At 66.3% G+C, this 13,886-nt stretch overlaps 3 protein-coding genes across 4 annotated transcripts in view; all 3 read left to right on the forward strand.

The window, feature by feature from the left end:
• Positions 1 to 2,275: 2,275 nt before the first annotated feature.
• On the forward strand, positions 2,276 to 5,268 carry PIH1D1 (PIH1 domain containing 1). The gene is made up of 9 exons (XM_038126407.1): positions 2,276 to 2,582; positions 2,675 to 2,738; positions 3,031 to 3,222; positions 3,394 to 3,455; positions 3,564 to 3,648; positions 3,730 to 3,847; positions 4,223 to 4,313; positions 4,834 to 5,013; positions 5,148 to 5,268. The coding sequence occupies exons 1-9, from the start codon at positions 2,502 to 2,504 to the stop codon at positions 5,181 to 5,183; spliced, it is 909 nt and encodes a 302-aa protein (XP_037982335.1). The 5' UTR covers positions 2,276 to 2,501; the 3' UTR covers positions 5,184 to 5,268.
• A 591-nt stretch (positions 5,269 to 5,859) lies between these two features.
• On the forward strand, positions 5,860 to 13,196 carry SLC17A7 (solute carrier family 17 member 7). Of its 2 annotated transcripts, none has more exons than XM_038126347.1 (12): positions 5,860 to 6,017; positions 7,389 to 7,620; positions 7,939 to 8,057; positions 8,131 to 8,245; positions 8,950 to 9,037; positions 9,120 to 9,206; positions 9,517 to 9,656; positions 10,259 to 10,331; positions 10,957 to 11,089; positions 11,764 to 11,874; positions 11,978 to 12,105; positions 12,706 to 13,196. In XM_038126347.1, exons 1-12 carry the CDS (start codon positions 5,956 to 5,958, stop codon positions 13,179 to 13,181), a joined length of 1,764 nt encoding a protein of 587 aa, XP_037982275.1. In that variant the 5' UTR covers positions 5,860 to 5,955; the 3' UTR covers positions 13,182 to 13,196. The 2 variants fall into 2 exon arrangements, with proteins under 2 accessions (XP_037982275.1, XP_037982276.1); XM_038126348.1 differs by having other exon boundaries at positions 10,185 to 10,331; positions 12,706 to 13,002.
• Positions 13,197 to 13,587: 391 nt separating this feature from the next.
• GTF2H4 (general transcription factor IIH subunit 4) overlaps positions 13,588 to 13,886 on the forward strand; it is a 7,136-nt gene continuing 6,837 nt past the window's right edge. The window contains exon 1 of the mRNA XM_038126297.1: positions 13,588 to 13,796. Within this exon, the coding sequence (XP_037982225.1) occupies positions 13,588 to 13,796 (209 nt within the window). The remainder of the gene's footprint in view (positions 13,797 to 13,886) is intronic.

Raw genomic sequence — 13,886 nt, forward strand, 5'->3', positions numbered from 1 at the left:
ACTTCCGGAAGCACCGAAAGGCGGCGGAAATGGCCAGAGCGGCTCAAAAACCATAAAGTATAAGCGGAAATGTGCCAGAGCGGCCTCTAGAACCAACGAGACGAGGCGGAATAGGCCAGAGCGGCTCAAAAACCATAGAGACTAAGCGGAAATGGCCAGAGCGGTACGAAAACCATAAAGACAAAGCGGAAATGGGCAGAGCGGCCCAAAAAATACCATAGAGACGCAGCGGAAGTGGCCAGAGCGGCTCTGGAAATCATACAGACGGAGCGGAAATCGGCCAGAGCGACTTCCGGAAGCACCGAGAGGCGGCTGAAATGGCCAGAGCGGCTCAAAAACCATAAAGACAAAGCGGAAATGGCCAGAGCGGCCCAAAAAGACCATAGAGGCGCAGCGGAAGTGGCCTCATCGGCACCGGAACCATAGAGACGCAGCGGAAAAGGCCAGAGCGGCTCGGGAAATCATAGAGAAGTAGCGGAAATGGCCAGAGCGGCTCAAGAAACAACCGAGACACGAAGGAAATGGCCAGAGCGGCTCAAAAACCATAAAGACTAAGCGGAAATGGGCCAGAGCGGCCTCTAGAACCAACGAGACGCGGCGGAAGTCGGCCAGAGCGGCTCAAAAACCATAAAGACAAAGCAGAAATGGCCAGAGCGGCTCCGAAAAATCATAGATAAGAAGCGGAAATGGCCATAGCGGCTCAGAAAAACCACCGAGACGCGACGGAAGTGGCCAGAGCGGCTCTGGAAACCATAGAGATTAAAAGGAAATGGGTCAGAACGGCATTGGGAATCACCGAGATGTGGCGGAAGTGGCCAGAGCGGCTCAAAAACCATAAAGACAAAGCGGAAAAGGACCAGAGCGGCCTCTGGAACCAACGAGGCGTGGCGGAATAGGCCAGATCGGCTCAAAAAACCATAAAGACAAAGCGGAAATGGCCAGAGCTTCTCCGGAGATCATAGATAAGAAGCGGAAATGGCCAGAGCGGCTCAGAAAACCACCGAGACGCAGCGGAAGTGGCCAGAGCGGCTCAAAAACCATAGAGATAAAAAGGAAATGGGTCAGAACGGCTTCCGGAATCACCGAGATGTGGCGGAAGTGGCCAGAGCGGCTCAAAATCCATAAAGACTAAGCGGAAATGTGCCAGAGCGGCCTCTAGAACCAACGAGACGAGGCGGAATAGGCCAGAGCGGCTCAAAAACCATAGAGACTAAGCGGACATGGCCAGAGCGGCTCCGAAAACCATAAAGACAAAGCGGAAATGGGCAGAGCGGCCCAAAAAGACCATAGAGGCGCAGCGGAAGTGGCCTCACCGGCACCGGAACCATATAAACGGAGCGGAAGTGGCCAGAGCGGCTCTGAAAATCATAGAAAAGGAGAGGAAATGGCCAGAGCGGCTCCGGAAACCACCGAGACACGAAGGAAATGGCCAGAGCGGCTTAGATACCATAGAGACGGAGCGGAAATGGGCCAGAGCGGCCTCTGGAACCAACGAGACGCGGCGGAATAGGCCAGAGCGACTCAAAAACCATAGAGACAAAGAGGAAATGGGCCAGAGCGACTTCCGGAACCACCGAGAGGAGGCGGAATAGGCCAGAGCGGCTCAGAAAACCACCGAGACGCGACGGCAGTGGCCAGAGCGGCTCTGGAAACCATAGAGATTAAAAGGAAATGGGTCAGAACGGCTTCCGGAATCACCGAGATGTGGCGGAAGTGGCCAGAGCGGCTCAAATACCATAGAGACTAAGCGGAAGGGGCCAGAGCGGCTCAAAAACCATAGAGACTGAGCGGAAATGGCCAGATCGGCTCCGAAAACCATAAAGACAAAGCGGAAATGGCCAGAGCGGCCCAAAAAGACCATAGAGGCGCAGCGGAAGTGGCCTCACCGGCACCGGAACCATATAAACGGAGCGGAAGTGGCCAGAGCGGCTCTGGAAATCATAGAGAAGTAGCGGAAATGGCCAGAGCGGCTCCGGAAACCACCGAGACGCGACGGAAGTGGCCAGAGCGGTTCAAAAATCATAAAGGCTAAGAGGAAATGGGCCAGAGCGGCTTCCGGAACGACCGAGACAAAACGGAAGTGGCCAGAGCGGCTCAAAAAAAACCATAAAGACTAAGCGGAAATGGCCAGAGCGCCCCGAAGAGACCATAGAGGCGCAGCGGAAGTGGCCAGAGCGGCACCGTAACCATAGAGACGGAGCGGAAACGGCCAGAGCGGCTCAGGAAACCACCGAGACAAAACGGAAGTGGCCAGAGCGGCTCAAAAACCATAAAGACAAAGCGGAAATGGCCAGAGGGGCCCAAAAAGACCATAGAGTCGCAGCGGAAGTGGCCTCATCGCCACCGGAACCATAGAGACGGAGCGGCAGTTGCCGGCGCGGCCCCGGTTCCCTTGGAGACGCGGCGGGAGCGCCGTGAGGGCGGCCCGGGCCTTTCGGGGTTCCCGGGGAGTTTTGGGGGTCCCGGGGCGCTCGCGGCTGCCTCGGGCGGTCCCGCAGGCCATGGCGGACCCGTCGCTGCTCTCGGCCGAGCTGGAGGCGGAGGAGGAGGAGGCGGCGGCGCTGCGGCGGCTGCTGCTGCAGGTGCGGCGCGGTGCCGGCTGCGAGCCCGGTGCCCAGCCCGGTGCCCAGCCCGGTGCCGGTGCCGGTTCCGAGCCCCTCCCCGGTTCCCGCAGGTCCCCCCGGAGTGTGAGGAGGCGCCGAGCCCCGGGCCCGCCAGAGCCGTGACCCCGCAGCCGGGTACGGGGGGCTCGGGGGGTTTTGGGGGCTCGGGGGATTTGGGGTTGATTTGGGGGGGCTCGGGTGGTTTTTGGGGCGGTTCTTTTGGAGTTCGGGGCTCATTTTGGGGCGGTTTTTTGTTGGATTTCGGGGCTCATTTTGGGACCGTTCTGGTGGATTTTGGGGCTCATTTTGGGGCGGTTCCGATGGATCTCGGGGCGCTCCCGCTGCGTTTCGGGGCGCGGCCGCTCCGTTGGCTTTCGGGGCCCCTCGGGGGTCTCCCCTGAGCCCTCTCTCCGCTCTCCCCCCGCAGGGCTGTGCGTGAAGACCCGCGCGGCGGGCGGGCAGAAGGTGTTCCTCAACGTCTGCCACTCGCCCGAGGTGCCGCCGCCGCCCCCCGTGCCCCCCCCGGGGCTGCAGCGGCTCCTGCGCGACCCCCCCGGCCCCGGGGGCTCCTTCCGCATCCCCATGAGCCTGGGGGAGCCCCACGCCGAGCTCGACCGAGGTCAGGGACCCCCCAAAACCCCCCCAGAGCCCCTCGAGCCCCCTCTTCCCTGCCCCTGCCCCCCCCAAAACCATCCCCGAGACCCCCGCCCCTGCTTCTGCTCCCCCCAGAGGCCCCCCTGACCTCCCCCAGAGCCCCCCCAGACCCCCCAAATCTGGCGTGGCCCCGCAGGAGGCCGGGGCTGCACAGCCTACGACGTGGTGGTGAACTCGGGCTTCTTCAGGACCCTGCAGGTGGGTCTGGGGGGGGGGGGCAAAATTGGGTCTGGGGGCTCCTGGGGGGGTCAGGGTGGGGAACGGGGGTGATTTGGGTCTGGGGTCTCTGACTGTGCCCCCCCACAGGCCGACCCCCTGTACCTGGAGTTCTTCCTGACCGTGGCCATGGAGGGGCTGTCGGACAAGTACGGCGTGGAGCTGGAGCTCACCGGTGAGGCTGGGGGGGCTGGACCCCCCCGAGACCCCCCCCAGGAGACTCCCCCCTGACCCCCCTGACCCCCCGTGCCCCCAGGCTGGCGCGTGCTGCGGAACCGGCGCTGCCTGGGCTCCCTCTCGGCGCAGAACATCCGCGCCAGGGCCCGGCCCCGCATCCAGGAGCTCGCCGGGGACCCCTCCCCAGACCCCTCGGGGTGAGCGGGGACCCCCCCCCAAAACCCCCGCGGTGAGCGCGGACCCCTCCCCAAAAACCTCAGGGTAAGCGGGGACCCCCCCCCAAAAACCTCCGGGTTGGGTGGGGACCCCTCCCCAAAAACCTGCTCGGGACCCGTGAGACCCCCCAGCCCGACACAGCCCCCCCAAAACTGACCCAGCCCCCCAAAAACCCCCTGGGACCCCCCAGGCTGAGCCTGGCCCTGACTCCAGGCGCTGCCAGAGCGAGCGGGGACCCCGGCACCCCTCCCCAAAAACCCCCGGGGTGTCCCCAGGGTGTCCCCAGCCCCCCCGGGGTGTCCCCAGGGTGTCCCCAGGGTGTCCCCAGCCCCCCAGGCTGACCCCGGCCCCCCCAGCCCCCCAGGGCCCCCCCGGTTCGTGGTCGTGGCCCGGCCCTCGGCGCGGGAGCCGCAGGCGCTGCAGGCCCGGGTGCACCTGCCCCAGGCGGTGAGCGCCGAGCGGGGGGGGGAAACGGGGGGACTGGGAGGAGCTGGGGAGGCACTGGGGGGAATTGGGGGGGAATTGGGGGGGACTGGGGAGGTACTGGGGGTAACTGGCGGGACTGGGGGGCAACTGGGGGAAATTGGGGGGACTGGGGGGACTGGGAGGCAGCTGGGGGGGAACTGAGAGCAGTGGGGGTCGCTGGGGGGGACTAAGCTGGGGAGCAACTGGGGGGGGACTGGGGGTAGCTGGGGGGTACTGGGGAAGTACTGGGGGCAACTGGGGGGAACTGGGAGGAGATGCAACTGGGGGGCAACTGGAAGGGACTGGGGAGCACTGGGGGCCACTGGGGGGCAACTGGGGGGCACTGGGGGCCACTGGGGGTAACTGGGAGGGGTTGGGGGGACGGGGGCCTGGGCTCGGAGGGGTTCCCACCGTCCTGGGGGACAATGGTGGGGGGGTCCCCTAAAGCCCCAGGAGGGGTCGGGGGGCTCGGCGGGCGTGTCCTAAGGCTGTCCCCGCCCAGGAGGGGGCGGGGTCTCTGTGGCTGGGGCTGAGCGAGGAGCGGCTGCTGCTGTGCCCGCCGCCGCCGCCAGGGGGCGCTGCCGCGGGTCCTCCCGGCCGCCAGGGGGCGCTGCTGGAGCTGGGGCTGCCCCTGCGCGCCGACCCCGCGCGGTGCCGCGCGCGCTTCCACCGCCGCTCCAAGGTAACCATGGCGACCGCGGGCCGGGACACGCCCCCCGCCCGGCCCGGGACACGCCCCTCGCGGGAGACACGCCCCCCCGCGGGAGACACGCCCCCCCCCCCCCCCCCTCGCTGAGCGCGTGGCGCCCCCTGCAGGTTCTCACCGTGACGATGCCGCTGCTGCGCGCCTGAGGGACCCCCCGAGACCCCCCCAAAACCCGGCCGGGAACCCCCCGGGACCCCCCGAGGATCGCCCGGGACCCCCTCAGGATCACCCGGGACCCCCCGAGGATCACCCGGGACCCCCGAGGATCGCCCGGGACCCCTTCAGGATCGCCCGGGACCCTCCGGAGTCCCCCAGGACCCTTCTGGATCCTTCTGGACTCTCCAGGACCTCCCCAGGACCCTCCTGGGCCCCCCCAGGACTTTTCAGGATACCTCTGTGCCCCCCAGGACCCTCCTGAATCCCCTCAGGACCCTCCCGGACCCCCCCAGAACTCTCTTGGACCCCCCCCGTGCCCCCAGACCGTTCTCAGGATGGTCCTGACCCCCCCCGGCCACTCAGGGACCCTCCCCAGGACCCCCTGCCCTCCCCGGGATTGTCCTGGACCCCCCCCCCGCGCTCCCCTCACCCCCCCGTTTGTGGTTTTTTTGGTACAAAAACCCCCAATAAAAGCCAAATCCGCCGCCTGCCGTTGGCCGAGGCCCCCCCGGAGCCCCCCCGGCGGCTCAGCCCACGCAGGGGGGGTCAGGGGGGATGGGGGGGGGATCGGGGGGGGATTTAGGGCTGAGCCGGGGCGGGGGGGGCCGGGGGGGCTGCCCAGAGCCGCCCAGGAGCGGCCCCGGAGCCAGCGGCGGGGTCTGGGGGCTGCGGGCAGGGAGGGGGGGGCACCCCCGGGGGGGGGCGGAGGTTGGGGGGGGGGTCCCGGGGGTCTCGGGGTGATGGTGGAGCCCTGAGGCGGCGATGGAGTTCAACCGGGAGGAGTTCCGGAGGCAGCTGGGCGCCGGGCTGGGCCGCCTGCACCGGTGAGACCCCCGGGGGGGGGATTTGGGGGGTCCCGGGGGGGTCCTGGGGGCCGGGCGGGGCCGCCTGCACCGGTGAGACCCCGGGGGGGGAGATTTTGGGGGTCCCGGGGGGGTCCTGGGGGCCGCCTGCACCGGTGAGACCCCCGGGGGGGGATTTTGGGGGTCCCGGGGGGGTCCCGGGGGCCGGGCGGGGCCGCCTGCACCAGTGAGACCCCCGGGGGGGGATTTTGTGGGGGGTCCTGGAGGGGTCCTGGGGGCCGCCTGCACTGGTGAGACCCCCGGGGGGGGATTTTGGGGGTCCCGGGGGGTCTGGGGCAGGTGTCGGAGGGGGTTTGGCACCTCTGTGTGACACCAGGAGAGCCCCGGGGGGGTTGGGGTCGGGTGAGGGTTCGGGGGGATCAGGTTTTCCAGGAGTTTGGGGGGTCCTGGGTTTTGGGGGGGTTTCTGGGGGGGCCAGGTCTCGGACGGGGTCAGGTTCGCAGGGGTGGGGTTTGGGGTCGGGGGTTCTGGGGGGGCTCAGGTTTTTTTCTGAGGGGTTTTGGGGCGTTTTGTGTTTTCCTGGAGGGTTCTGGGGGTGTCACGCGTTTTCTTCGGGGGGTTTAGGGGGCGCCAGGTTTTTTCCTGGGGGGTTTTGGGGGTCCATTTTTTTTCCTTGGGGGGTTTGGGGGGATCAGGTTCTTTTCCAGGGAGATTTGTGGGGTTCAGGTTTGTTCCTGGGGGGTTTTGGGCGATCCGGTTTTTCCCCTGGGGGTTTTGGGGGCTCTCGGGTGTCCCCCCCGCCCCTCGCGTGTCCGTGCCACGCGTGGCCCCCGCCCCGCCCCGGCCGCGCCGCCACCACGGGGGATTTGGAGGCTTTAATCCGCGGCAGCGCCAGCGCGGGGGGGACACGGGGGGGACACGGGGACACGGGGGGGACACGGGGACACGGGGGGGGGGGACAGGAGGACACGGGGACACGGGGGGGGGGAAAGGAGGACACGGGGGGGGGGGGAAAAGGGACAAGGGGGACAATGCAGGGGGGAAAGGGACACGAGGTCATCGAGGGGACATGGGGACACAGCGGGGGAGAAGGGACAGGAGGACACGGGGGGGGAGAGGGGGACACGGGGGGACCGGGGGAAAGGGGACACGGGGAACACGGGGGACACACGGTGGAAAAGGGACACGGGGACACGGGGGGGGACACGAGTGGGGTACAGAGGGGCACAGGGGGACATGGCGGGGGGGAAAAGGACCTGGGGATACGGCGGGGACACGGCGGGGACACGGAGGGAAAGGGACACCAGAGAGGAAAAGGGACACGGGGGGGACCCGGGGGACACGAGGGCGCGGCGGGGGTAAAGGGGACACGGGGGCCGCCGGTGCCCGCAGGCTCCTGGAGCGGCGGCAGGACGAGGCCGAGAGCCTGGAGCTGAGCTCGGCGGGCGGCCCCGGCGCTGCCCCCGGCGCCGCGCGGCCGCCGGTGCTGGACTGCACCTTCTGCGGGCTGCCCCGGCGCTACGGCATCGCCATCCTCTGCGGCATCGGCTTCTGCATCAGCTTCGGCATCCGCTGCAACCTCGGCGTGGCCGTGGTCAGCATGGTCAACCCCGCCCACGGGCAGGTGAGGGGCACCTGGGGGGGCAGGGACACCTGGGGGGACTGGGGACACCTGGGGGACAGGTATGGGGTCAGCATGGTCAACCCCGCCGATGGGCAGGTGAGGGACACCTGGGGGGACAGGGGACACCTGGGAGGGTGGGGGACACCTGGGGGTCAGGTTTGGGGTCAGCAGGGTCAACCCCTGCCCACAGACAGGTGTGGGGTCACCTGTGGGTTCAGCTCTGGGCTGTCTGCGGGGGCCACAGCCAGGTGAGGGGGACACACACGTGTCCAGGGCGTGTCCCCCGCCCCGCCCACCCCTGCCCGTGTCCCCCCGCAGCGCGCCGAGTTCAACTGGGACCCCGAGACCGTGGGGATGATCCACGGCTCCTTCTTCTGGGGCTACATCGTCACGCAGATCCCCGGCGGCTTCATCGCCCAGAAATTCGCCGCCAACAGGTGAGCGCCGCCCCGGGGGGGGGGGCGGGTGTGCCCTGGGTGTGTCCCCGGGGTCACCCGAGCGTCCCCGCAGGGTGTTCGGGCTGGCCATCGTGTCCACCTCGGTGCTGAACATGCTGATCCCGTCGGCCGCGCGCACCCACGTGGGCTGCGTCATCGCAGTGCGCGTCATGCAGGGCCTGGTCGAGGTGAAAACAGGGATTTTCGGGGGGTTTTGGGGGTTTTGGGTGAATTTGGGTGGTTTTGTCAGGTTTTGGCTGGGTTTTGGATGGTTTTTGGATGGTTTTGAGGGGGTTTTTGGGGGGATTTCGGGGTTTTTAGGGGTTTGAGGCCTGCGTCATCACCGTGCGCGTCATGCAGGGCCTGGTCGAGGTGAACACGGGGAGTTTCGGGGGGTTTTGGGGGAATTTGGGTGGTTTTGGCTGGTTTTTGGATGGTTTTGGGGGGGTTTTGAGGGGGATTTTGGGGGATTTCGGGGTTTTTAGGGGTTTGAGGCCTGCGTCATCGCTGTGCGCGTCATGCAGGGCCTGGTCGAGGTGAACACGGGGATTTTGGGCGGGTTTTGGGTGTGTTTTCGGTGTTTTGGGTAGTTTGGGGTGTTTGGGGGTAGTTTTGAATGGTCTTGGTGTGGTTTCGGGGTATTTTGGGGTATTTTTCATCATTTTTGGGGTGTTTGGGGGGGTTTTGTTGTGCGCTTGCTGAGGTTGAGGCGCGGCCATTCCCGCACTCCCATTGGCCAGGGCGTTGCCCGGTGGGCGTGGCCATGATTGGGTGTGTCCCTGCCCATCAGGGTGTTGCCGGGTGGGCGTGTCCAGGGTTGGGTGTGTCCCTGCCCATCAGGGTGTGGCCGGGTGGGCGTTTCCCGCGCTGACCCCGCCCCTTTTCCCGGCAGGGCGTGACCTACCCCGCCTGTCACGGCATCTGGAGCAAGTGGGCGCCGCCCCTGGAGCGGAGCCGCCTGGCCACCACGGCCTTCTGCGGTACGGGGGGCTACCGGGGGCTACCGGGAGGCTACCGGGGGGTCTGGGGGTGACCCCGCTGACCGCCCCCCTTCCCCCCCAGGCTCGTACGCGGGGGCCGTGGTGGCCATGCCCCTGGCCGGGGTCCTGGTGCAGTACACGGGCTGGAGCTCCGTGTTCTACGTCTACGGTGAGACCCCCGGGACCCCCCGGGACCCCCCTGGGACTCCCCCGGGACCCCCTGAGCCCCCCAGGACCCCTCTGGGACCCCCTGAGTCCCCAGGACCCCTCTAGCCCCCCAGAGCCCCCCCTGGGACCCCCTGGGACCCCCTGGGACCATCTGAGCCCCCCAGGACCCCCGAGATTGAGACCCCCCAAGACCCCTCCCAGTGCCCCCAGTACCCCCTGTCCCCCCCAGGCAGTTTCGGGGTGCTCTGGTGCCCCTCCCACCGACCCCTCCCAGTGCTCCCAGTTCCCCCAGTGACCCCGGTGCCCCCCAGGCAGTTTCGGGGTGCTCTGGTACCTCTTCTGGGTGCTGGTGTCCTACGAGAGCCCGGCCCAGCACCCCACGATCTCCCCCGAGGAGCGCAAGTACATCGAGGAGAGCATCGGCGAGAGCGTGGGCAGCAACCCGCTGCTGGTCAGACTGGGAGCACTGGGGAGCACTGGGAGGGGTCATTGGGGGAGCATTGGGAGCACTGGGAGGTACTGGGAGGGGTCACTGGGGGGCACTGGGAGCACTGGGATGGGCACTGGGGAGCACTAGGAGCACTGGGAGCACTGGGGGACTGGGAGCACTGGGATGGGACTGGGAGCACTGGGATGGGCACTGAGGGGCACTGGGAGCACTGGGATGGGACTGGGAGCACTGGGATGAGCACTAGGAGCACTGGGATGGGCACTTGGAGCACTGGGATGGGACTGGGAGCACTGGGGGACACTGGGAGCACTGGGACGGGACTGGGAGGGGTCACTGGGAGCACTGGGATGGGCACTGGGTGACACAGGGAGCATTGCGGGAGCACTGGGGGGCACTGGGAGGGACTGGGAGCACTGGGATGGGCACTGGGTGACACAGGGAGCATTGAGGGGCACTGGGATGGGCACCGGGGTGTCCCGGGCGTGTCCCGGGCGTGTCCCGGGGGTCAGCGGCCACGCCCGCCCGCAGCTGGCCACGCCCTGGCGGCAGTTCTTCACCTCCATGCCCGTCTACGCCATCATCGTGGCCAACTTCTGCCGCAGCTGGACCTTCTACCTGCTGCTCATCAGCCAGCCCGCCTACTTCGAGGAGGTCTTCGGCTTCGAGATCAGCAAGGTGAGCCCCGAAACCACCCAAAAAACACCCAAAAACAGCCAAAAAAGCACCCAAAAAATCCCACCAAAAAAAACCAAAAAACAGCCCAAAAAGCACCACAACATGACCCAAAAAACACCCAAAAAACAGCCCAAAAAGCACCCCAAAAATGACCAAAAACCACCCAAAAAACACCCCAAAATGTCCCAAAAACCATCCAAAAACCACCCAAAAAACAGCCCAAAAAGCACCCAAAAAATCCCACCAAAAAACAGCCCAAAAAAACCACACAGAACACCCCAAAAACCAAAATTAAATTTGATAACAACGGTGAATTTAATAATAATAAGCGAATTTAGGTAAGTTATTAAAGATAATTTATTTATTTAGTTGTTTATTAAATGTTAAATTCTGCAGGTGGGTTTGCCCTGCCCCACCTGGTGATGACCACCGCGGTGCCTGGATAAATAAATAAATTAAAATAAATTTAAATAATTTATTAATTTATTTCTCTGTTTCAGGGGGGTTTGCTCTCTGCTCTCCCCCACCTGGTGATGACCATCGTGGTACCTGAATAAATAAATAAATTTAAATAAATTTAAATAAATAATTTTATTTATAAATATTTTATTTATTTCTGTTTCAGGTGGGTTTGCTGTCGGCGCTGCCCCACCTGGTGATGACCATCGTGGTGCCCATCGGGGGGCAGATCGCCGACTTCCTGCGCTCGCGCGGCCTCATGTCCACCACCAACGTGCGCAAGATGATGAACTGCGGCGGTCAGTGACAGGGGACAGCGTGTGACACTGTGTGACACTGTGTGACAGCGTGTGACAGCGTGTGACACTGTGTGACAGTGACACTGCGGCGGTCAGTGACACACGGGGACACGGGGACAGGGTGTGGCAGTGACACTGCGGCGGTCAGTGACACACGGGGACACGGGGACACGGGGACAGGGTGTGACAGGGTGTGACAGTGACACTGCGGCGGTCAGTGACAGGGGACAGCGTGTGACACTGTGTGACACTGTGTGACAGGGTGTGACAGCGTGTGACACGTGTGACAGTGACACTGCGGCGGTCAGTGACAGGGGACAGCGTGTGACACTGTGTGACAGCGTGTGACAGCGTGTGACACTGTGTGACAGGGTGTGACAGTGACACTGTGTGACAGCGTGTGACAGTGACACTGCGGCGGTCAGTGACACACGGGGACACGGGGACAGGGTGTGACAATGCGTGGCAATGGGGACAGTGAATGACAGCGAGTGACAATGGGGACAGTGCGACGCTGTGACAGTGACAATCACAACGTGACAATGACAATGACCCTGCGGCACTGTGACAGTGACACTGTGACACTGTGGCACTGTGGCACTGTGACAATGTGATAACCATAGTGTGTCCCTGTGTCCTTGTCCCCTTGTCCCCGTGTCCCCGTGTCCCCGCAGGGTTCGGCATGGAGGCCACGCTGCTGCTGGTCGTGGGCTACTCGCACTCGCGCGCCGTGGCCATCTCCTTCCTGGTGCTGGCCGTGGGCTTCAGCGGCTTCGCCATCTCGGGTGGGCCCGGGGCAAACCGGGGGGGGTGGTGACACCGGGGACACCCCGGGGACACCCCGGTGACACCTGGGGACAGCGCGGTGACGGTGCTGTCCCCCCGCAGGGTTCAACGTGAACCACCTGGACATCGCGCCGCGCTACGCCAGTGTCCTGATGGGGCTGAGCAACGGCGTGGGGACACTGTCTGGCATGGTGTGTCCCCTGATCGTGGGGGCCCTGACCCGCCACAAGGTGAGGGGACACCGGGGGGACACTGGGGGGACAATGGGGGCACTGAGCCGCCACAAGGTGAGGGGACACTGGGGACACCAAGGGGACAATGGGGGGACAATGAGGACAATGGGGACACTGAGGGGACACTGAGGGGACAATGGGGGCCCTGACCTGCCACCAGGTGAGGGGACACCGGGGGGACACTGTGGGGACAATGGGGACACTGACCTGCCGCAAGGTGAGGGGACAATGGCGGGGGATGGGGACAGCAGCAGGCAGGGAGTGACAAGGGGGGACAGAGGGACACTGGGGGGGGGTCGGTGTCACCTGGGGGGACCCAATGGCACCGGGGGGGGGGGGGGGGGGGGGGGAGGGGACACACAGAATTTCGGGGGCGGTGCCGCCCGCCTGTCACTCACCGCCCGCCTGTCACTCACCGCCCGCCTGGCCCCGCCCCCTCGCTTCGGCCCCGCCCTTCCCTCGCTGCCCCCGCCCCTTGTTCCCCCTTGGCCACGCCCCCTCCCTCGCCCGCGCTCTCCCCCATTGGCCCCCGGCGGGCCCCGCCCCTCCCCGGCGCGGATTGGGCGGCGCGGCGCGCGGCGGGCGCCGATGGCTCAGACGCGCGAGGAGTGGCAGTGGGTGTTCCTGATCGCCGCGCTCGTGCACTACGGGGGCGTGGCCTTCTACGGCGTCTTCGCTTCCGGGGAGCCGCAGCCGTGGGCGGAGCCTCCGCGCGAGGAGGCGGAGCCACTGGCGCCGGGGGGCGTGGCCAGCGACGAGGAGGAGGAGGAGGAGGAGGAAGGGGAGGGGGGAGGGGCGGGGGGGGGACCCCCGGGAGGGCCCCCCGCCAGCTACGGGGCCACCGGCACCACCCCGGCCCCCGGGACCGCCCCGGGGTGAGCGGGGGTGGGGCCCAGGAACAGCCCCGCCCCCAAGGGGGACCCCCCAAAAGGGACCCCCAAGACCCCCAAAGGGACCCCAGGGACCCCCCAAGGGACCCCAGGGAGCCCCGAGACCCCCCAAGGGACCCCACAAGACCCCCAGGGACCCCCAAGCCCCCCCTGCTGTACAGATATAAATATAAATACGGATAAACACCGAGAGCGGCCCTGGAGAGCCTGGAGTGATGGGCCGGGGGCACTGGGAGGGAATGGGAGGCACTGGGAGGCACTGGGACCGTACTGGGGGCACTGGAGGGGCTCTGGGATGCACCGGGATGTACTGGGATCACACTGGGATGCACTGGGACCATACTGGGATATACTGGGATGCACTGGGATGCACTGGAAGCACACTGGGACCATACTGGGATGCACTGGGATGCACTGGGACCATACTGGGACCATACTGGGATGTACTGGGACACACTGGGATCCCCCGAGGTTCCCCCCCCTCCCCGAGCCCTCCCGCGCCCTGACGTCGCTTCCGTCCTCGCGCGGCGGAAGCGGCGACCCCGCGGCGCGCGGGGGGCGGGGCCTCTTTGCGGCGCGGGCGGCGGCCATGGCGGAGCCGCGGGTGCGGCCCGGGGCCGAGCGGGGCCGAGCGGGGCCGGGCGGGGGCGCGGGAGGGCTCCGGGGGGCTCGGGAGGGCTCCGGGGGGCGCGGGGAGGGCTCGGGGAGCGGGCCGGGCGCCGAGGGGAACGCGGGGGACCGCGGGAGGGGCGCGGGGGGGGGCTCAGGCGGTGCGGCCTGGTCGCGGCGCCTCACGCGGTGCGGCTGGTCCCGGTGCCGGTGCCTGACGAGGCGCTGCCATCTCTCTCTTTCCTTGTCTTTTTTTTCTCTTTCCCTTTTTTTTTTATT

This window comes from Motacilla alba, unplaced genomic scaffold (genome assembly GCF_015832195.1).
Source record: "Motacilla alba alba isolate MOTALB_02 unplaced genomic scaffold, Motacilla_alba_V1.0_pri HiC_scaffold_34, whole genome shotgun sequence".
Classification (NCBI taxonomy): Eukaryota; Metazoa; Chordata; class Aves; order Passeriformes; family Motacillidae; genus Motacilla; species Motacilla alba.

What these genes read in the sequence shown, in the direction of transcription:
- PIH1D1 (XM_038126407.1), top strand. Translation starts at nt 2,502, where the DNA reads ATGGCGGACCCGTCGCTGCTCTCGGCCGAGCTGGAGGCGGAGGAGGAG. An exon ending in CCACGCCGAGCTCGACCGAG is followed by an intron (nt 3,223 to 3,393) that starts GTCAGGGACCCC and finishes GTGGCCCCGCAG; the next exon opens with GAGGCCGGGGCTGCACAGCC. An exon ending in CCCTCCCCAGACCCCTCGGG is followed by an intron (nt 3,848 to 4,222) that starts GTGAGCGGGGAC and finishes CGGCCCCCCCAG; the next exon opens with CCCCCCAGGGCCCCCCCGGT.
- SLC17A7 (XM_038126347.1), top strand. Translation starts at nt 5,956, where the DNA reads ATGGAGTTCAACCGGGAGGAGTTCCGGAGGCAGCTGGGCGCCGGGCTG. An exon ending in CAGAAATTCGCCGCCAACAG is followed by an intron (nt 8,058 to 8,130) that starts GTGAGCGCCGCC and finishes GCGTCCCCGCAG; the next exon opens with GGTGTTCGGGCTGGCCATCG. An exon ending in TCATGCAGGGCCTGGTCGAG is followed by an intron (nt 8,246 to 8,949) that starts GTGAAAACAGGG and finishes TTTTCCCGGCAG; the next exon opens with GGCGTGACCTACCCCGCCTG.